A 23,432-nucleotide genomic window follows, 5' to 3' on the forward strand; every position below is an offset into this window, starting at 1 on the left:
TGCGAGGGGTTAGGCCGGTGCTGGGGCCAGCGAGGCCGACATTGGAGCCTGCCATGAGGCAAGGCTGGTACTGGGGCCTCCGAGGCCAGGATAAGAGCCTGCCGAGGGGTTAGGCCTGTGCTGGGGCAGCGAGGCCGGCATCGGAGCCTACCGTGAGGCAAGGCCGGTACTGGGGCCTCCGAGGCCAGGATAAGAGCCTGCCGAGGGGTTAGGCCGGTGCTGGGGCCAGTGAGGCTGGCATCGGAGCCTGCCTTGAGGCAAGGCCGGTACTGGGGCCTCTGAGGCCAGGATAAGAGCCTGCCGAGGGGTTAGGCCGGTGCTAGGGCCAGCGAGGCCGGCATCGGAGCCTGCCTTGAGGCATGACCAGTGCTGGGGCCTCCAAGGCCGGGATCGGAGCCTGCCGAGGGGTTAGGCCGGTGCGGGGCCATCGAGGCCGGCATCGGAGCCTGCCTTGAGGCATGACCAGTGCTGGGGTCTCCGAGGCCGGGATCGGAGCCTGCCGAGGGGTTAGGCCGGTGCTGGGGCCAGTGAGGCCGGCATCGGAGCCTGCCATGAGGCAAGGCTGGTACTGGGGCCTCCGAGGCCAGGATAAGAGCCTGCCGAGGGGTTAGGCCTGTGCTGGGGCAGCGAGGCCGGCATCGGAGCCTGCCGTGAGGCATGACCAGTGCTGGGGCCTCCGAGGCCAGGATCGGAGCCTGCCGAGGGGTTAGGCTGGTGCTGGGGCCAATGAGGCCGGCATCGGAGCCTGCCGTGAGGCAAAGCCGGTACTGGGACCTCGAGGCCAGGATAAGAGCCTGCCGAGGGGTTAGGCCGGTGCTGGAGCCAGCGAGACCGGCATCGGAGCCTACCGTTAGGCAAGGCCGGTACTGGGGCCTCCGAGGCCAGGATAAGAGCCTGCCGAGGGGTTAGGCCGGTGCTGAGGCCAGCGAGGCCGGCATCAGAGCCTGCCTTGAGGCATGACCAGTGCTGGGGTCTCCGAGGCCGGGATCGGAGCCTGCCGAGGGGTTAGGCTGGTGCTGGGGCCAACGAGGCCGGCATTGGAGCCTGCCGTGAGGCTAGGCCGGTGCTGGGGCCTCCGAGGCCGGGATTGGAATCCTGCCAAGGGGTTAGACCGGTGCAGGGGCCAATGGCCAGCATCGGAGCCTGGCGTGAGGTAAGTTCACTCCTGTGGCCTCCAAGGCCGGGACCAAAGCCAGCTTAGGGGTTAGACCGGTTCAGGGGCCAGCGAGACCAGAACTGGGGCCTCCCATGAGGCAAGGCCGCTGCTTGAGCCAGCGAGGTCTGGATCAGTCCACTGAGTAGCCAGGCCACTAATGGGACCATCAAGAGTGGGATTGGTACTTGCAACACAGCATGCACAGAGAAATATCGCAGAAAATATAAATCAGACGCTTCTCTCAATCAGCAATAACTAGGAGGAAAAGGGCAACAGGAAGAGGTTGAGCTATAGAAAGGGCCCTATAGTGAAGCAACTAATGTGACCAATCAGAGGGTATGTAATACTGGAGGACGGAGCCTCTTTAAAAGGCAGGAGGTACATAAACAAATGTATCAAAGTAAATCACCAAAGAAGTGTGGGATGGAGGGAGGGGGAGGGAATGGGATGGGGGCTGGAGGAGGGCTAATTGGATGATGTGTGCTTGTATATCCTCTCAAGTCTTGTACTCCAATGTGATTGATATATGACTACAATGCACCAATTTAAAAAATAAAAAAGAAAGAAAAATAAATAAATAAATGAAAAAAAAAATAAAGCCAGTGCATGGCAAACTAGAAAGACCCCATTTCAAAATAAAAAAATAAAATAGAGACCAGAGTGTGGGTCAGAGGTGGAATGCCCTGGGTTCTATCCTCAATACCACAATAAATAATAGAAAGTAAAAACAAGGAATGTTTAGAACAGATAAATCAATAGGAAAAAGAAATTACATTAGCAGTTTCCAGAGGCTGCCTAGAGGACGAGCAAGGACTCTCTGTCTAGGGGAAATGACACAGTGTTGGGAGTGATGAAAACGTTTGGGGATGTGATGGTGATGTTTGCTCAGCATTTACAGGTGACCTGAAAGACACTGAATTGTTCACACTGCAAAGGTTAATTTAGGACATGTGACTTTGGGATGGATAAAATTTTATTTAATTATAGATATTACTAATATTTCTAATTTATTGTTTAATATTTGAGAATTGTTCCTCATCTGTAAATATCACTTTACTTATTCATAAAAGTTACTTAATCTGTGCAAATAGCACCAATTGACAACTGAAAGCGGGGGCTTAGGAAGATTTTTTAAAATAATTATGTTCAAATAAGAAGGCCTAACTGGGGGTGATGGGAGGAAAGAAGAGGGAAATTCTTTAATGTACATGATGTACATTCACGAGCATATCAAAGCCAATCACTAAGCCAAACATGAGAGGGAGGGACGGGGTAGGGAATGGCGTGGGTACTGGGTAAGGGCTAACGTGATGTGTGCATGTATGCCTCTAATATCTTGTACTCCAGTAAGATGTATGACTACAATACACCAATAAAAATAATAAAAATAATAATAATTATGTTTAAGTCCATGCAGCTGGTGTCTGGTCTGGAATTGTAATCCAAGCAAAATGGCCCAAGGAACTGTTGCAGGAAACTTGCGTCTGTGAAGAATAAAACTCAGAAGCTGGATCAGGAATAACAGGTCTGTTTATTCACTGGTGAGGCTCAGAGAGCAAAGCTCCAGGTCTGATCCCCCAAGCTTAGGGCGTCAGGGTTTTTATACAGTTGAGAACTCAACTTTCAGAAGAAGGGGCTGAGTGGAAAACTCTTTGCCTAAGGTGAGCAAAACGCAAAAACAGGACAATAGTTATCCTGCACATCATTTCTCTTTTCTCTAACAGTTATTTGCCTTATCTTGCAGTTGCAGCTGTCTAGAAGGTTCCAGTTATGTCCACCTCGGGACCGGGTCTGGCAAAGAGGTTTTATTCCTCTAGTTAGCCTCGTCTAGCAAGTGCTGTCTTTGAGGACATAGCCATGCTTCTGCCTCAGAGTTAAACCCTTAATCTCCATGTTGTACTTGCCTTTACTAAAGAATGGTATTCCAAAGTTCTTTATATTTTATTATGCACATGTTTCGAGTTTTCAAAGGGACCATTGCAAGTGATCCCTCTCAGTTTCTCCCAAATCTAAACATGACACATATAAATTGCTGTTTTTAAAAGATAGGATGATTGAAGTCATCACCGTTTAGCAGGATTGGGGCAGAGACACATCATCTTTCTCAGAAATGAAGTTGTGATGCCTGCCTCAGTGTATTCCTCAGAATATAGGAAATGGGCCAAATGTGATGGCGCACACTTGTAATCCCAGCTTTTGGGAGGCTGAGACAGGAGGATCCCAGTTTGTGGACAGCCTCAGCTACTAAGTAAGGTCCTTTGCAACTCAATAAGACCCTGTTTTAAAATAAAAATAAAAAATTGGGCTGGAGGCATATCTCAGAGGTAGACTGCCCCTGGGTTACATCTCCAGTACTGCAGGAAAAAAAGAAAAAAATAAGAAAAGAAAAAGAATTGTTTCCAAGATACACCCAGAAGCTACCAATGAACCCTCTGAATGGGGAAAGATTTTGTTCCTCATTTTCTTAGTTCCTTCATTTTATCACCATTCCACATATGAACAGGTAAAACTATTTCTAGTTGTCCAACCCTCTGTCCATCCTCATATTTTTAATTAGGTCCCATTCACCTGGACTCTGGAGATCACTATTTGCTGACATATCCCAGGAGGTCCCTCCTGCACCAGACAGCTGGCGCTGCTCCCAGAGGCTTTGCTGGTGACAATGTGGACAAACAACTTCTTTATATGAAGCTGAACCTGCTTGGGTATTTATACAACTTAATTTTTTTCTTTTTTTATTTTGAGAAGTTCTGAAAGCTTGTCTTCATGGAAAATTTGTTCAGACAACATTTCAGGATCTGATTTGAAGTACCCCAAAGAGGAGAGTTTGTTTTTAACAGGTTAAGAACAGACAAACTTCAGAGTGAGTACTTTGTGCTTAGAATATCAGTGAGATGGTCCAACTTATTTTTATGATGTGAACAAGTGATAATATTATAACATAAATTATTCAAAAGTATAAAGTGATGTTTATAATTGTAAGAGGCTAGAAGCACAGAAAATTCTCTTTATAGTTTTATAGTTATATTTTCCTTTCTTTTTATTTTCCTTTGTTCTTTCTTTTCTTTTCTTCTTTTTTTTCTTTCTTTTTTCTTTTTTTTTTTTGGTGGTAGTTCTGGAGAATGACCTCAGAATCACATCCCCAAAACACTTTAATTTTAATTTTATTTTTTGTGATACTGAGGATTGAATCCAGGGACTGTGCTATACCTCCCAGCCCTGCTTGATTTTTAAATTTTGAAACAGGTTCTAGCTAAGTAGCTGAGGGTCTCACTAAGCTGCTAATGCTGACTTCAAACCTGCCATCCTCCTGTTCCAGGTACTAAGATTAAAGGTATTCATCACTACACCCAGCTCTTCTTGTTCTATTGCTAAATCTACAACAGCAATATTAATATCAAAGAACGCAATTAACTCAAATGTAAACAAACAAAGCATGATGATAATTGCTTCTTTGTGCCGAGTGTATTCATTCCTAAAAAAATATTTTCAAACAGATTTTACTTCATTTAACTTTAAAATGTACATAAAATTTCCATAGAAGATATCTATATCAGGACAACAAATTCCAAATAGGCAAATGGATGGTACTCTTAGAAGAGAGCAACCGAGGAGTCAGACGTGGTGGTGCATGCTTGTAATCCCAGCATTTGGGAGGCTGAAACCGGAGAATCGCGGTTCACAGACAGCCTCGGCTACTTAGTGAGGCCCTCCGTAACTTAGTGAGACCTATTTCAAAATAAAGAATAAAAAATATTCTTTTTATTGGAAGGGGGTGTAGCTCAGAGGTCGGATGCCCCTGGGTTACATCCCCAGACCCGAAAAAAAAAAAAAAAAAGAAGAAAGAAACTGAGAACAATAGATAATTATATCTGTAGATATTTACATACATGGCTGTCTAAATAAAATATTTCAAATATATAATGCATTTATTGAAATACAAGCACTAAGTCAACCTCACATATTTTTTTCTTGACTGATAAGAATTTTTTTACTTTTTTCAATCATTCATATACTTTTATATGGTTAACAGGATTTTATACTTTAGTATAAAAGTATATGACGTATCTTATCATGTGTAGATATACATATGTGTGTATGTATAAAATACCAGTAAGTGAAAATATAACTGTACAACTTTGGTAGCATATTTTGTATTTCAAGATATAACATGTTTACATCAGTATTTTCCAAAGGCTTAAAAACAGTAGCTATTTTAAGTGAGAAAGAATAATTTAGAAAATAATTATAACTATTATAATCAGTCAACCAAAATAATCCTCTTTAACATTTATCTAAAAAAAATAGATATTTTTGCCGGGCGTGGTGGCGCACACTTGTAATTCCCATGCTTGGAAGGCGGAGACAGGAGAATCGCACAGGTTCGAAGCCAGCTGCACTGGCCTAAGAGACCCTGTTTCCAAATAAAAAAGTATAAAATAGGTCTAGGAGTGTAGCCCAAAGGTAGAAGGGCTTCCAGGAACCCCAGTACCACAAAAAAAATAGATATTTTTATTTTTTAAAGTCTCAACAAGAATTGGCATCTTATTTTACCAGTTACACAAAGAAAAAAACCCTTTTATCAGTCCTTACTAACAATTTTTTACATTGAGGAATATGTTAGCTATATTTGTTTTATATATAACTTCAAAAATTGTTTTTAGAAAGAAAGTTTTCGTATTTGTTAAACTTTATATTTAAGAGGGTTTTCATTTTGAATCACACAAAAATTGTCAAGGTCATGTTTTTTAAAAACAATTGAACTAACAGAATTGGGGATGTAGAAAAAATAATTGAACTATACCTTTTTATTAAAATCCTTCTAGGTTCATAAAGCAATCATAAATAATTACATGAGACTATCTGAGGTACTAAGAATTAGTTGTTTATATATTTCATTAGTTTTACATGTGACTTTAGCTTGATGGCCCATAATCTAAAGTTCCCAGAAAAATGATACATAAAAAAGAAAGTCAAATAAAAAGGAAGTGTTTTCCACAAATAAAAAGGAAGTGTTTTCCAAAATAGAGTTTTTCCATAAAAAAGAGAGCATCAATTAAACTCAATCAATTCAAATTAGTTACTGGATATTTACTAACTTTTGGGAAGACAAAAACTGTAGGTGGTTTAATGTTTTTAAAAATGTCTATATAGAATCTCCTTCTTCATCTAGAGTTCCACCTCTAACCCATTTCTCCCTAGCTTTTGCATTTTAGGGAAAGCATCTGATTTCTTATATTTTGTGACTGACTAATCTCACTTAGCATTAATGTCCTTCAGTTCCATCCATCTCCCTGTAAATGATGTGATTGTGTTTTTCTTTAAGGCTGAGCAAAATTCTATTGTGCACATATCCCACAGTTTTGTAATCCACTCGTCTGTTGATGGACATCTTGTCTGGTTCCATAGTTTGGCAATGATGAATTGTGTAGCTATGAACATAGATACACATGCATTAGTTTGGTAGTTTGGTTTCCTTTCTTTTGGGTAGATATCCAGAAGTGGTACTGCTGGATCAAATGGTAAGAAGGAGATTCTATAGAGGAGCAAATAAGGTGACCTAAGTGAGGGGATGGGAGAGGGGAAGAGAGAAACTCTCTAAAGTACATGATGTACTTAAATATATCAAAGTCAATCACTAAGCCAAGCATGGGAAGGAGGGATGGGGAGGGAATAGAGTGGGGATTGGATAAGGGCTAATTGGGTGATGTGTGCATGTATGTTTCCACCATCTTTTATCCCATTAAGATGTGTGACTACAATGCACGAACAAAAAATTGTCTATAGTTCTATGATATGTTATAAATATTAAGTACATATCTTATTCTTTTAACATTCCCAAAAGGGAAATATGTCTTGCAGATTATACAGGTAGTTCTCATCATTCACTCTTATTGACATTTTCATATTTATCAATGTCTTTATATATAGTATTATGTGTTTTTTCTTATGGAAATCAAACAATTAAAATTAACAATATTTTTCATCTCTCCCCAAACCCTTGCTTCTGGAATAGCTTTGATTGTATGTGAACAGTCATTTTCCCCCTGGTACTGGGAATAGAATCCCAGGCCTCTCCCTTGCTAGGTGAATGTTCTGTCACTGAGCTACAACACAAGCCCTTTTTAATTTACTTTGAGACTGGGTCTCACCAAGGTTGCCAAATTGGCCTTAAACTTTCATCTCCCTGCTTCAGCCTTCAGAGTAGCTGGGATTACAGGCATGAATCACCAGTAAATATTTTTTGACAAATCAAATAAGACCTAGGTTTGCACACCCCACAGGGCGGTATGAGTTTCATTTTAAATCTCCGTGCAGTAGTGACAGTGTTCATTTATGATAAATATATTTATGTTGAACTACTATATACATAGACCTATGTTGGCTATTATAATAAGTTAATAAAGAAACAAATAACAAGTGGTGTAAAGCTCAAGTTTATATATATTTGATCAAATGATAGAAATATATTTTTATAATTGACAAGTTGATTTTAAAAAGTATATGTATAAACAAGAACCACAAATATGAGATTATCAAGAAGATATAGAACAAAGTTGTATTTAAGATAGATCTAAAATCTGTTAGCTCACAAGGGAACATGATGATATCATGAACAAGGAAGAAAAGGGACATCAATAAAGAAAGATGAAAAGTTCTAAGTTCATTCTTGGAATAAAGAGTTTACTTATGTGACAGCTTTCAGCATGTGTAGAGAAACATTACAAAAAATAGACATACACATTTTTAAGAAAAATATTTAAAGCATTTATTTAATTCTTTTATGCTTCTCATCTTTTATCTTTCTGTCTTGCATGCAACCAGCATTTCCACTATATGGCCAATTCCACCATGGTGACAGAGTTTCTCCTCATGAGCTTTGGCGATGGCTGGCAGCTAAGGCTCCTGTACTCTCTGTTGTTCTTGCTGATGTACCTGGCCACGATGCTAGGCAACCTTCTCATCATCACAGTCACCACCCTGGACCAGAACCTTCACACACCCATGTACTTCTTCCTCAGGAATTTGTCCATCCTGGACCTGTGCTACATTTCTGTCACTGTCCCCAATGCCTGTGTGAACGCTCTCACTGACAACAGAACCATTTCGGTGGCTGGCTGTGCAACTCAAATCTTCTTAGTTATTTACTGTGCCTTTGTGGAGATTCTGTTCCTCACTGTCATGGCCTGGGACCGCTATGTGGCCATCTGCCAGCCTCTCCGTTACTCGGTTATTATGAACTTTCAACTTTGTGTCTGGATGACCCTGGCCTCCCTTCTCAGTGGTCTGATCTACGCAGGTGTCCACACTGGCAACACCTTACGGATGCCCTTCTGTGGGTCCCACGTGGTTCCTCAGTTCTTCTGCGACATCCCCTCTCTGCTGAGGCTCTCTTGCTCTGACACCTCTGGCAATGAGCTCTCTATTCTTCTCTCTGCCGTGGTGGTCTGTGGTGGCTGCTTTGTTTTTATTGCTATTTCATATTTTCGCATATTTTCTACTGTGCTCAAATTTCCAACCCAAAAACAAGGGAAGGCCTTCTCCACCTGTATCCCTCACATCCTCGTGGTGTCAGTCTTCCTCAGTTCTATTGCCTGTGTGTACCTAAAGCCTCCAGCAACTTCAGAAACAATTCAGGATGTGATTCTCTCTGTATTTTATACCATTGTTCCTCCATTCTTGAATCCTATCCTCTACAGTCTAAGAAACAAGCAGGTAAAGGAAGCTGTAAGAAAAGTAATATTAAGAAAATGTTATTCAGGAATGTAATAAATATGCATCACACTGTTATCCTAATTTCTCCCAGTGACTTTAAATGTATAAGAAACACTGTGTCTGAACTTTTACGTGTTAGAGTGCCTCCTGTAATATCATTCTATTGAAAACTGCATAATAATTTTATAAATAATTGTTTGTGTTTCATGTTACCTTTGCAGTTCATCCTCCACAAAAATTGAGGAATGATAGCAACTATATGTTTTAATGAATAGATAAGTTTCAAAATATTTGCTGAGAGTATCTAAAGACTGGGTGTTTCCCAGTTCATCAAATATTTATCAGCATAAAGGTCAATAATTCCCTGAAAGAATTTTTTTTATTGGTGCATTGTAATCATACATCACATTGGAGTACAAGACTTGAGAGGATATACAAGCACACATCATCCAATTAGCCCTCATCCAGCCCCCATCCCATTCCCTCCCCCTCCCTCCATCCCATGCTTGTTTGATGATTAACTTTGATACATTTGTTTATGTACCTCCTGTGTTTTAAAGAGGCTCCATTCTCCCCTATTCCATACTCTCTAATTGGTCACCTTAGTTGCTTCACTATAGAGCCCTTTCTGTAGCTCGACCTCTTCCTCTTGCCCCTTTCCTCCTAGTTTTTGCTGATTAAGGGAAGCATCTGATTTTTATTTTCTGAGATATTTCTCTGTGCATGCAGCATTGCAAGTACCGATCCCACTCTTGATGGCCCCAGTAGTGGCCTAGCTACCCAGTGGACTGATCCAGACCTCGCTGGCACAAGCAGCGGCCTTGCCTCATGGGAGGCCCTGATTCTGGTCTCGCTGGCCCCGACACCAGCCTAACCCCTTGCTGGCTCCGATCCCGGCCTCGGAGGCCCCAGTAGCGGCCTTGCCTCACGGCAGGCTCTGATGCCGGCCATTGGCCCCGGCACCGGCCTAACCCCTCGGCAGACTCCGATCCCAGCCTTGGAGGCCCCAGTAGTGGCCTTGCCTCCTGTCAGGCTCCGATGCCGGCTGTTGGCCCCAGCATCAGCCTAACCCCTCAGCAGGCTCCAATCCCGGCCTCGGAGGCCCCAGCAACAGCATTGCCTCACGGTGAGCTCCGATCCTGGCCTTGCTGGCCCCAGCACCGGCCTAACCCCTTGGCAGGCTCCGATCCAGGCCTTGGAGGCTCCAGCACCGGCCTTCCCTCATGGCAGGCTCCGATGACAGCCTCGCTGGCCCCAGCCCCAGTCTAACACCTTGGCAGGCTCCGATCCGGCCTTGGAGGCCTCAGTAGTGGCCTTGCCTCACAGAAGGCTCTGATGCCAGCTGCTGGTCCCGGCACCAGCCTAACTCCTCGGCAGGCTCTTATCCCGGCCTCTGAGGCCCCAGCACCAGCCTTGCCTCACTGCAGGCTCCGATGCTGGCTGCTGGCCCTGGCATCAGCCTAACCCCTTGGCAGGCTCCAATCCCAGCCTTGGAGGCCTCAGTAGTGGCCTTGCCTCATGGAAGGCTCCTATGCCAGCTGCTGGCCCCAGCACCAGCCTAAACCCTTGGCAGGCTCTGATCCCAGCCTCGGAGGCCCCAGCACCGGCCTTGCCTCATGGTGAGTTCCGATCGCGGCCACGCTGGCCCTGGCATTGGCCTAAACCCTCAGCAGGCTCCGATCCCGGCCTTGGAGGTCCCAGCACCAGCCTTGCCTCACGGCAGGCTCTGATGCTGGCTGCTGGACCTGGCATTGGCCTAACCCCTTGGCAGGCTCTGATCTCAGCCTCGGAGGCCCCAGTAGCGGCCTTGCCTCACAGCAGGCTCCGATGCCGGCCATTGGCCCCGGCACCAGCCTAACCCCTCAGCAGGCTCTTATCCTGGCCTTGGAGGCCCCAGAACCGGCCTTGCCTCGTGGCAGGCTCCGATGCTGGCCGCTGGCCCTGGCATCGACCTAACCCCTTGGCAGGCTCCGATCCCAGCCTCAGAGGCCCCAGCACCAGCCTTGCCTCACAGCAGGCTCTGATGCCGGCCATTAGCCCCAGCACTGTCCTAACCCCTTGACAGGCTCCGATCCCGGCCTCGGAGGCCCCAGCACCGGCCTTGCCTCATGGCAGACTCCGATGCTGGCCTCACTGGCCCCAGCACCGGCCTAACCCCTTGGCAGGCTCCGATCCCGGCCTTGAAGGCCCCAGCACCAGCCTTGCCTCACGACAGGCCCCGATCCTGGCCTCGCTGGCCCCAGCACCGGCCTAACCCCTCGGCAGGCTCCGATCCCGGCCTTGGAGGCTCCAGCACCGGCCTTGCCTCACAACAGGCTCCAATCCCAGCTTTTCTGTGTCCGTCGCTGGCCTCACCCCTTGGCAGGCCCCAGTCTGAGCACCCTCTTTGCCCAACCAATTGTCCCACGTTCTCGAGGGTGCGTGGTGGTAGCATTCTGCCTCTGGGGTTATTATTTCAAAGGTTCCAGGTGTAATGCATCAGATCTTTGCCTCCCCTGAGTACTGGTCACTGCCATTGCCACTGCCTCCACCATTTCAAATCCTTCCCAAGCTCTTTTTCCACTCTGAATGTTGTCCAGTGTTCCTAAGCATGTGTGACGGTAGCATTCGATATTTGGTGTAATTTCTCCCCAAAAATAAGGTTGGTAGGATCTGATTTCTGCTTCTCCTGAATACAAGTCACCACCATCGCAGAGACCGCTTTCAACACCGCCTTTCTCCTTTGTCTCCGCTAAACTCTCTCCTTACAGGTGATATCCAAGATTCTTAACAATATAGAGAAACAGCAGTCCTCCTTCACGGGGAATTTTTCCATAAGTTCCAGTGCATTTGGATAAGTTTTGTCTGCATCTCCAGTTTCCTGGCATCTGCCATGGCCTTCTTAACCCCTCTCCGATATTTTTCCTTTTTCTTTGTCTTTTTCTTTTCCTTTTTTTTTTTTTTTTTAATAAGAGAAGACAGTGTATGTGGTTTGAGGAGGTAGTGGGATCAGGCACTCAGTAGCACTGTGACCTGGTCAGTTTTCCCATGGGTCCAGCGTGCTCTGCATTACTCCGCCTGGGGCCCAGAGTCCTGCGACCAGGCCCCAGCTGTTCCGGGGTCCAGCGTGCCCCACCCGACCCCTGCCCAGGACCCAGGGTCTTGCTGGGCCTGGTTTCTCCAGGGGTCTGGCGTGCTACGCGCAATTTGGCCCGGGGCCCAGAGTCACGCGACCCAGGCCCTGGCTTGTGTACCCAGCGTGCGACCCCTGCCCGGGACCCAGGGTACTGGGCCCGGTTTCTCCAGGGGTCTGGTGTGCTACGTGCGGTCCGGCCCCCCCCTGAAAGAATTTTTAAAACATTAAGTATGAAGATAACAAACAGGCCACATTATGAAACCTTATTTAATCAGTGAAATATAAAATGCATATTTAAATAATATGGCATATATTTAAATAAATTAAATTACTTTAAAATTTAACAAAATTAAGTCTTAAGGAAATTACAATCTAAGATTTATACAGAACCAGACTAATACTTCAATCTACTTGGACAATGAAAAATAAGTCTATAAAATGACCACTGAGAAAGTAATAGTTCTAGCCAACTCTTTTGATGATAAAAACAATTACTTGTATTTGTTGAGGAAGAGCACTCAGCATTTCACCTGACTGAATCTGCCATTATTGTAAAATTGCAATAAACTGTCCATTTTAATGGCATCCAGGTTACAAGGCAATTATTTTTTTTCTAATATATTAGTTCTTAAAAGCTCTTTTGAGGAAGTGATATTTCACAATTATAAAGATATAAAACTTATGTGGTCTAAATATTTAGTCAAAATAATATGTTTACTCAGTTTCAGAAAATCAATATCTATTTGTGCTGTATTCTAAGATATTTCAACATGTATTATATCAAATAAATAAATTAGTTTTCTTTAAAATTTTGTTTCCTGAAATGTCATATTATATTTTCATTAGTCATGACAATTTCAACATATATGCATAACAAAAAATTAATTAGAAAATTTTATGGAACAAACAAAATTATATATTAAAATTTATGTATGTCAATTAAAATTAATTAATTAAAATGCATGTTGAATTTCAAACTATTCAAATAGCTTGATGTGGTAGCATATTCCTATAATTATAGTATTTGAGAGACTGAGACATAAGGATTGGAGGCTCAAGGCCAGCCTTAGCAACTTAGTAAGATTCTGCTTCAAAATAGCAAATAAAAAGGGCTAAGGGTATAGCTCAGAGAAAAAATGCTCTCACATTCAATTACCAGTACCAATTAACAAACAAATAAATAAATAAAACCAATAATATGAAATCATAGGCTATATGTAAAATGGTAACTTCTAGAGACAATTTTATTATACAATACATCAGTAGTCTTAAAAATGTGGAAGAAGGTAGGCATGGTGGTACATGCTTGCAATCCCAGTACTTGAAAGGCTGAGACAGGAGGATCGCAGGTTCATGGCCAAACTCAGCAACTTAGTGAGGCCCTTCAAAATTTAGTGAGACGTTGTTTGAAAATAAAGAATAAAAATAGGGCTGTGGATGTAGCTGAGAGATAGAATGCCCTTGGGTTCAATCCCCAGTAAGACACACACACAGACATGCACATATGCGTGAGCACACACACACACACACACACACACACACACACACACACACACACAATGTCAAAGAAAATTTAAATACATTTGTTTAACCTAAAAGTACAAAAACTATCAGTATATTAGATCTACTAATATTTGACAAGCAAACACTTGGCAGTGGAAAATAAGTAAATAGCACAAAATACAAGAAACAAGCTGGTAGGAAAAATCTGGGAAGTTTTCAAAGCTAGAGGTAAGTTTTTCTCGAAGATGCTAGCTTCTGCTCTGCTAAAATAATCCTGTATAGTGACATTGTGGGGGAGGGGGGGCATCAAGTCTAGTTGATTGATATAGACCCTTAGCAAAGATCTCAGTTTTAATGTAGCAGCCTGGGGTGTTACTAAAAGAGCACTATATTTTTGTCTGATTTGTTGAAATTGGCTAAAAGGTTGTTTACCACTAGATCAAGCTAACTTGAAAAAACTGCCTTTATGTACTATAGAAGTATTAAAATGCTATTTTGACCTATTCCTAAATTTATTATTTAGTATTTTAAGATGTTATTAGGAACACCATAATGGATTTATTATTTGGGATGGCTTACCTACTTTGAGAGGTTCCAGAGGAAACATGTTTCAGCAAAAAAATAGCAATATAAGCCAGGTTTGGTAGCACATGCTTGTAATCGAAACATTAGGGAAGTTGAAACAGGAGGATCGCGAACAGCCTCGGCTACTTAGTGAGGCCTTTTGCAACTTAGTGAGACCCTGCTTCAAAACAAAGAATAAAAAAAATAGGGCTGGGGTGTAGTTCGGAGGTAGAATGGCCCTGGGTTTCATCCCAAGTACCGCAAAAAGAAAAAAGAAAAAAAAAAGAAATACATTTTTCAGAGATGCCCTGGAATTCTTAGACTGTTTTGTAGTTGTTTTCTCTGAAGCTCAGAAATTCCGGCAGAAAGCAGTGTCACTGATTTGGGAAATTAAAATGCTATGGGGCTAATCTAATCCCAGGACAACATGGGCTGAGAAGCTGAGCATCATTACTTCAGATGTAAGGTGTATTCACCATGATGGACAGCAGAGCCCAAGTGAATATTCCAACACAAAGCACTATGACCTTGACTCACTGGTGGTGTTCTTAGAAGCTAAACAAATGCATATGTACTGTGTTCTCACTAATCTCTAGAAGGAGAAGGGTTTGCATTCAAGTGAACAGAAGTCTAACTTGAATCATTCAAACTGAGAGTCACAGGTTCTCCATCTGCCAGATACGATACGGGCCAGATTCTAGACAGAATCACTGAAGGAAGAAGAGGGTATGCATCATTTACGGTAGAACAGTGTTACACTGCTGACAAGTTGCACTGCCTCTCCTCCCGCTTCCTGCAGAAGACCCTCTGTCCTTTCACCCGGGTGACTGTTCATGAGGGAAGAGGAAGGAAAGAGGGACTATGCGATACCAGCTGTGGACTGAAAGTAACTGCAGGAAACATAAAATATCACTGTTGCCCACCGATCACGGCATTTATGTAGGAGATCAGCACTTGGTCCATGGAGGTTAAGCTCGGGTTCATTTCACAGTGAGGTCAGTGTGGCCCTGAAGCCATTCTAGGGTCATTTCCCCTGATTCAGAATGCATAACTGGAATAGATAGGCTTAGCAATTGGCAAGTTCCCCACATTGGCTCCTGGCCTGTGGAATGAAGGAGTTTGGGCAGAATGGTCCAAGTCCTTGTGTGTCACCAGAATACTCCTGCCAGAGATGGAAATACCCAAGGAACAGAGAGAATTGCCAGCCTCAGCCTCCACACCCTCAGATCTGACTCCCCACACGCGCCAGGTCTTGCTCTTTGTCACAGAGGGTGAAACCACTGACCACTGAAAACTCTGCCCCCTCCTCATTACAGCCACCCTCAGCTGCTCCTGAGTCTTGGCACATTCGCACAGACACTCCTCTTGTTCTAGGCTACCTTGTGTGGCCATCACTGGCCTAGCCACGGTGACAAGGTATCCCCAGGGACCCCAAAGGGACTGTTCCATGTTTCTTGGACCCCAGAAGAGGTTAGTCCCCACAGTAGGACCCTCCATGACACTCCTGGTTGGAGCACTCAGAGCTTGCTGGGCATCTCTTCTCTAAAGCTCACTTATGCAGGACTCCCTTTGGGTCCAAAACTTCTGAAGTGGACTTAACACTGGTAGAAACACAGTTAGGATGGCAGTCTGTGGTCATCTTTGGGATGCCTGCAAGTTTCTTTCTTCAGCTCACAGCCAAATTGCAGTTAGAATACCGCCCTTCTCTGAGTTCTCTCTGATTCTCTGTTACTCCCTGCTGTTTACGTTTTCCATTACCTCTCTATTGGTTTCTAGAATTCATCCTCTCTCAATCACTCTCCTCGTAATACAGCTTCCATTTTGTTGCCTGGAATCTTCCCAGTCTCAGGAAGGGCACTTCTACCCTAACATTTTGTCCCCTCTTATGCTTAAGGGCAAAGACATCTTGCTGGTCCATTTCTTCTTTTTTGACCCCAGCTCCCATGCACATCTTAACTTGGAATGAATGAATGAATGAATGAATGAATGAATGAAAGAAGGAAGGGTTCTCCTCTTCTGAAGAAACTGGCTCTGCTAAAAGGCTTCCCACTGTTGGGAAAGTTTTGTTAAATTCCACATCAACCTTGTTGCTTCCTCAGAGTAACATAGTTATAGGCTTGGGAAGCTTCTAGCTCTTCATCATACTCTCCTTGCAAGTGGAGCCCATTGGGGCCAAGCGTCTAGGCTGCTTAGGGCTAGAAATGCATTTTCTGGTGTTTCTGGAGTGGACTTCCTGGGTCAGCTAGGGGCATCCTGCCTCTTCGTGGTGGCTCTACTCTCCATAGGCCTCCAAACCTCCTTGTCCCTACAGATTCTGCAGGCAACTGACTGACTTTGCACGATGAATTCACTGACTGCCTCAGAAAAAGATTCTGCCCATGCAGGCAGCTGAGCAGCCTCAGCTTATCCTTGGAAGTGTTTGGCTCCAACATGCACCACGCCTCCAACCCATCCAGCAAGAGGAGCACCAGCTCTGCCCAGGCTGTAGAATGAGCTCCTCTAGACTCACAGGCCAGGCCAGTGCTTTCCCTCATGGGCACAGAGGAGCTGCCACTTATGCTACTAATATCTAGAAATATTAAGTTAATATTATCTTAGGGAGAATTGTCTTCTTTCTGTTACTCAGCCATCCTTTCCCAAACCAAAAGACACTGTAATGCCTTCTTAGGGCTGTCCTAACTGACAACTGTAACCTGGATGGCCTAGAGCAGCAGTAATACTGTTTTTGAGCTCTAGGAAACACAAGTCTAAGATCGGAGTGTGGATAGGGCTATGCATCCCATTCAGTGGCAGGGGAAGAACTGTCCCAGTCCTCTGCCTTGATTTCTGGTAGTTCCTTGGCTGGAGACTGAGTAATTCAATCTACCCATGACATCATCTTCATGTGTCCAAAGTATCAATTGTAGAATAATCCTGATAGTACCGAATTAAAGGTCTAATATATTCCAGGGTCTTACTTACATCTGAAACAACCCTATTTCCAAAGAAAGTCATATCCTGAAGAACTCAGGGTCAGGACATCATCATTTAATATTTTAGGGAGGACACAATTCAACATGTAATGGTCTACTTCCTCAAGTCCTTGTCCTCACTGCAGCATCCCCAAAGTTTTACCCCATCTAGGATTAAAGTGAAGCCCAAAGCCTCATGCAAATGTCCTTCACCTTAGGATAAATGACACATAAAGAGACAGACACATTAATTTGCTTGACAGTAAGAACAAGTAATTATTTAATTATGTGTATCAAAACACCATTTCCTATACTTAAACACACACACACACACACACACACACACACACACACACACACACACACAAAGAGCTTTCTCTATTAGCTTTTTAAAAAATCACCACTAATTGTCATTCAGAAATTGAGCACAATATAATTACTCACTGTTTAAAAGAATTGTAACCATGATATAATTAATTTGAAGTAATATTCGCCTCAGCAGTCAGTAGACTCATATGCACACTTAACACACTTTAAGAGATGGAATCAGGAAATCGATATAGAGATGGCAGAGTGCTGGTGGGAATGATGATAAAGAAAAAGAAGGAGGGGAATGCTGGAGCATTAGGGGGCCCTCACTGCTGACTCTGCGGGGACCCTGTGCTCTTGGGACAGTTTGTGGGACCCTCCACTCCTGAGATGCCACAGCCCAGATAACTATACCCCATAAATGCTGCCAAAAGTGACGTGGAGTGCAAAACCCTGCAATGCCCACATTCTGATGTTGCCCATAGCTGTGGTACTGGGGTTCCTGGAAAGACTTCTACCTCAGGGCTACACTCCCAGACCTATTTTTATACTTTTTTATTTGGAAACAGGGTCTCTTAAACCAGCGTTGCTGACTTCGAACTTTCGCGATCCTATGTCTTCGTCTCCCAAGCGCGGGGATTACAAGCGTGCGCCTCAATAATAACTTTTAAGTAATAACTTTTACTTACGGGATGTGGCCCAGTGCCTTGGTTGTAGACTTTAGAACTTTAGGCTTTGAAACAACCGTAGAGCAACAGTGACACCCTGACACCTGGTGGTGGTTTAACATCACTGCACCCTCAACGGTGGGTTTGTTTTTTTAATCATATCTCCAAGTGGTTTCCATGGCATGTCCACAGTGATTTTTTTTTTTTATACAACTGCACCTTAAAAGTCATCAACCTTCCTGTGAGTGATAAAGAATTCACATAGGATTACCAGTGACCATTGGGAAGCTAGGGTACAATTATTGTTCATAGGGACCCCCAGTCACAAAAATATCCTTAGATTTGATCCCCTACAGGAAGAAATTCCCTTTAAAGAGTGTATAGTAAACAAGAAGGGAAGGAACTTTGAGCCTCCTCCCAAATAACTAAAGGGCTCAGTGGCAGCCAGTCATGACGTAGGATCCACACCCTTAGAGGTAGGATCCTTGTTGCCTACTGCCTATGTTAGATGAGCAGGGCCAGTGCTTGTTCTTTATTGAGGCTTCAAGGAAACCCATACTTTTCTTGTGGGATTCCATATGAGTGTCTATCCATTCTGCCCTCATCGAAGATGGGACGCTTTTTAAAAGACCTATGGGAACTTGGAGTTGGGGAAGATGTCCATCTCCTCATATGCCATTTGTGCCCTCATCAGATACCCTGACCCTTTTGTGGGCAAGCCCCACAATGGTGTATACTAAGGACTCTGGTCTCTGAGTCCTGGATTCCTCTCCTCCATAAGCTCATGGAGCACAGGCTGTCATTGGCCCCCTGTGCAGAATTTAGCAGAGAAGAACATTCGTGGATTGCTGCCTCTTACTTACTGGCAATTTTAGGTTATATCCCCACCTAGCTAATGCAACTTTCTCCCTGAGGTGGAATAAGGAAAGACAGGGTCTTCCCACACTCCAGATTCCTTCTCTGCTAGCTACAATCTGCCCATGTCTGATAAGAATATTCTGGGAAATACAGCATTTTATTAATTGGAAGCACCAAATTTTCTACGCTTTAGGAGGAGATATAAGGGACCTTATCTGGACAGAGAGAGGAAGGGGGATAAATAGAAGAAGGATCTGGGATGACTCCGGATGAAGCTCTTAAGGGGCCTGACTGAAGTGAGTCATGAGGAGCTGCCATCACAAAGCTCATGCAAGATACTTCGTTAGATTTGCCCCCAGTTGAGCTTCACTTTCATAGGGTGCAGGATGAAATATGTTGAGGAGAAAGGCGAACTCCCCAGGACAAACCAGTGAGCCCAACCTCTCTCTCTCTCTCTCTCTCTCTCTCTCTCTCTCTCTCTCTCTCTCTCTCATAGAATCTTATCAATCTAAAGTGGAAGCTCAAACTCCTCCTTTCATATGCATCCTCAAACACTGGAATATATTTGACCCCCAGATCTTAAACAAAACAGTTCTGATTTTCTTCTTCACTCAAGCCTGACCACAGTACCACAGTACTCAGGGGAATGGAGCAGCCTGGCCACTGTAGAGAAGCTTAAACTTTAATGTTCTCTTTCCATTACATTTGTTCTATGAGGGAGGGAGGGCAAATGAAATGAGATTCCATCTATTAAGCTTTTTTATTATCTCCAAAGCCATCCAGACCTATTCAAAATTTGTAAGCCTGAGAAAACCTTAGCAGCAGCAATGGAGGCAAACCCCAAAGAGCAAGTGACCCCATAAAAAGCTGGATGACCATCTTGTAAGACCTGTAGCATCAACAGAGTGCCCCCTTAACACCTGTGTCTAAATAGGCCTCCACCATGATACTACCCTTTTTGACCAGGGGACCCAAGAGGCATCCAAAACTAAAAAACAGCATTCAGAACTAGTTCCAAGGGGACTAAAAGGAATGTTTTCCCTAACTACAATGGGAGGAGGAGAGTTTGGATTCCACACTGTCCAATAAGCTATTTTCACTGGCTGATTTTAAAGAATTAACAGGGGCCTTGACATTTACTCCACTGATCTTGATCAATATGTGCTGGTACTTAGGTTATACAATTCTTTATATGATTTGACTTGGAAAGATGTCAGGTTGTTCTTAGATTCAAATCCCGACTTCACTGGAGAAAGAGAGAGTATAGAAAAAGGCTAGGGATATGGGTGATGATTATTATAATTCTCAAAAACCCTCTGTGAGAGAGAGTACCAAATGATCCCATCATATGATCTGAAGTGGGACCCTAAGAATATAAGGCATGATTAGAAAAAAGGTTCATTTTCTGTATAGGACTCATTGCATAATAGAGGGACTAAGACGAGCTAAGACCAAACCCCTCAAATATAGCTTACTGGCAGCTACCTATCAGAGTTCAGAAGAGTCCCCAGTGGCCTTCCTCAAAAGACTAAAGGAAGCCATGATAAAATTAACCAACCTGACTCCAGACTCAGTAGGAAGGGTTGCCATTCTCAGAGATAAATTCTTAACTCAGTCCACACCTGATATTAAAAGAAAATTTTAAAAAAACTGGTATTGGATTCAGACAATTTTTTGTGGCACTGGGGGTGGAACCCTGTGGCTTTCTACCTCCAAGCTATGATTCCAGACCTATTTTATACTTTATTTGGAAACATGATCTCATTAAGTTGCTGAGAGCCTCACTAAGTAGCTAAGGCTGGCTTTGAACCTGCCCTCCTCCTGTCTCAGCCTCCCAAGTACTAGGACTACAAGCATGTGCCACTATCCTGGCTGGATTCAGACAAATTTAATCTATAATCACTTCTGTAGGATGCTAACTCAGTTTATAACAATAGGAACATGGAAAGAGAAAAACAGACAGATGTTGTGGGAAAATTCTGGCTGTCACATGAATAAGTGCTAATTCCACAAAAACCCAGGCTCAAGTTTTTTATAGGTGTGGGAAGCCGGAGCATTTCCAGTGTGAGTGCCCCCAAAAAGGAGGTCGTAAAAACCCTCCAAAGCCCTACTGACAGTGTAAGGGAAAGCACTGGAAGTCCGAATGCCTCCTGTCCTGGTTTCCTCCGATCCAGGTTCCCAATGATGGATCCCATGGCCATTCCTCCAAGATCCCATCACCTGGATTAAGACTGAGGAGCTTTGGGAAACCTTTATGCTGTGGTCATAGAATGTCTGATTTCTATTGGACACAGGCACAAGATTCTCTGAATTGCCTTTTTCTCCTGGCCCAAGATTCTCCCATACACAAATAGTTAGAGGCTTAACAGGACAGCCTCTAGAACATTTCCTCACTCAAGATTTAGCCTGCTCCTGGGTGACCTCTATCTCCCATTCTTTATTATTCATACCAGAGGTTCCAGCCCCATTGCTGGGAAGAGATATATGTCAAAATCCAGGGTAGGATTAATTCTTCCTTAAGAAACATCTGGGTATTTCCCTGTAGTAGTAGGTCAGCAGTATGTGTGGAGATTCGTCTCCAGGACTTGGGAGAGAGAGACCTGAAATGGACACGCGAACAGCTGCCTGATGAGCAGCTGCACTGAAATGAAAACACTGACAATTGCCTGATGGGCAACTGACAACTTTATTCTCCAGGACTAAGTTTTTATACCCTTTTTTAGCTATGCTAAAATCATGACTTCATGAGAAAGAAAACATCAAAGTACAATACAGAGTGATTGATATAGAAAATAAGTCATGTGCTTACAAAATACAATTATTAAAGGGAAACTACAAGAGCAAGGGGGAACAAAGAGACCTGGTTAAAGATTATTAAAAGTGTGATTGCGGCCAATTCCTGCTCTCACCGGTGGGCCGGGGGCATGAAATTCCGGAAAGACCAGGAGTCACCCAGAGTCTCGGAAAGTTTGGCCTTTCGCCAAACCACCTTAACTCTCTTGGAACCTTTCGTACCTCAGGCTTCCTCCGTGTCCTCCATTAGTATGGGCAGGTGGCAGGACAGTGGTTCAGGCTCTTTCTGCCAAACCCATCCTTATTAAGTTCGGTGACCCATTCAACTTCCCATAACAAAAGCAGTATTCCCTCAGGCCTGAGGTAAAGGAAGGATTGTTACCCATTGTAAATAGCCTGATAAGCCTAGGTTTATTGGTAGAATGTGTGAACCCCTATAACACTCCTATCCTATGCATAAAAAGGGAAAAGATTAATGACATTTGATACAAGATCTCAGGCTTATTAATGAGGCAGTAATCTCTCTCCATCTGGTGGTCCCTAATTCTTACACCTTACTAACAGATTCCATACAGGACTCAGCGCTACTCAGTGAGTAGATTTGAAGAATACTTTTTTCTGCATTCCTCTCCATCCAGACAGCCAGCCACGTTTTGCCTTTGAAGACCTCAGGGAAGAGGGACATTAGTTAATGTGGACAGTACTGCCTCAGGAGTTTAAAGACAGGCTAAATATATTTGGACAGACATTGACTAAGGATTTAAAGGACTGGAATTGCCCACAAGCCAGACTTCTTCAAGGTGTAGATAATCTATTACTATCCTGTCTCTCTTTAAAGGATTATGAAGAAGTTACACGATCTCTCCATACCTTCTTAGCTGAGAGGCGATAAAATTTCAAAAAACAAAGCTCAGCTTTATGAGGCCGAGGTCACTTATTTTGGAATCATACTAAAAAAGGACTCTTGCAATCTGGGGGCAGAAAGAGTTCATCTTATTCTCAGTTTCCCTCACCCTTGCAGCCCTCGACAGCTCAAGGGATTTGAGAGAGCTACAGGCTACTGCCACATACGTATACCAGGCTATCCAGAGATAGCATGACCCTTGTACAAGCTTTTTTTTTTTTTTTTTCAGTACTGGGGATGGAATCCAGGGGGCATTCTACCTCCAAGATACACCTCTAGCCCTATTTTTTATTCTTTATTTTTTATTTATTTATTATTTTATTTATTTATTTATTTATTTATTTATTTATTTATTTATTGGTGGTACTGGGGTTCCTGGAAGCCCTTTTACCTCCGGGCTACACTCCCAGACCTATTTTTACATTTTCATTTTTGGAAACAGGGTCTCCTAAGCCAGCACGCACGGCTGGCTTCGAACCTGCGCGATCCTCCTGTCTCCGCCTCCCAAACGCGGGGATTACAAGCGTGCGCCACCACGCCCGGCTTATTCTTTATTTTAAAACAGGGTCTTAATGAGTTGCAAAGTGCCTCACTAAATAACTGAAGCTGGCCTTGAACCAGATCCTCCTGTCTCAGCCTCCCAAATGTAGAGATTACAAACATGTGCCACCTCACCCAGTACAAAATTCTTAAGGAATGTCAGAAATGTCCTAAACTCCCAGACTGGCCCCCTGCAGCAAAGCAGAAATTTAAAAGTTTAAAACAGGTTTTAGCCGGGCATGGTGGCACAGGCTTGTAATCCTGACGCTTGGGAGGCTGAGACAGGAAGATTGCACAGATTTGAAGCCAGCCTCAGCTACTTAGTGAGGCTCTCAGCAACTTAGTGAAATTGTTT

The 23,432-nt window shown here is 43.7% G+C and overlaps 2 protein-coding genes across 2 annotated transcripts in view; both read left to right on the forward strand.

Annotated features, from left to right (window-relative positions):
• LOC308265016 (olfactory receptor 2G6-like) overlaps positions 1-23,432 on the forward strand; it is a gene marked incomplete at both ends in the record, with an annotated part of 658,093 nt that overhangs the window by 245,621 nt on the left and 389,040 nt on the right. The window lies entirely within an intron of this gene.
• LOC308265525 (olfactory receptor 14C36-like) lies at positions 7,994-8,926 on the forward strand (the record flags this gene model as incomplete). Its single annotated transcript, XM_080699323.1, has 1 exon — positions 7,994-8,926. The coding sequence occupies one exon, from the start codon at positions 7,994-7,996 to the stop codon at positions 8,924-8,926; it is 933 nt and encodes a 310-aa protein (XP_080555449.1).

The sequence above is a fragment of the Muscardinus avellanarius genome (genome assembly GCF_963383645.1).
Source record: "Muscardinus avellanarius genome assembly, chromosome: 7".
NCBI lineage: Eukaryota > Metazoa > Chordata > Mammalia > Rodentia > Gliridae > Muscardinus > Muscardinus avellanarius.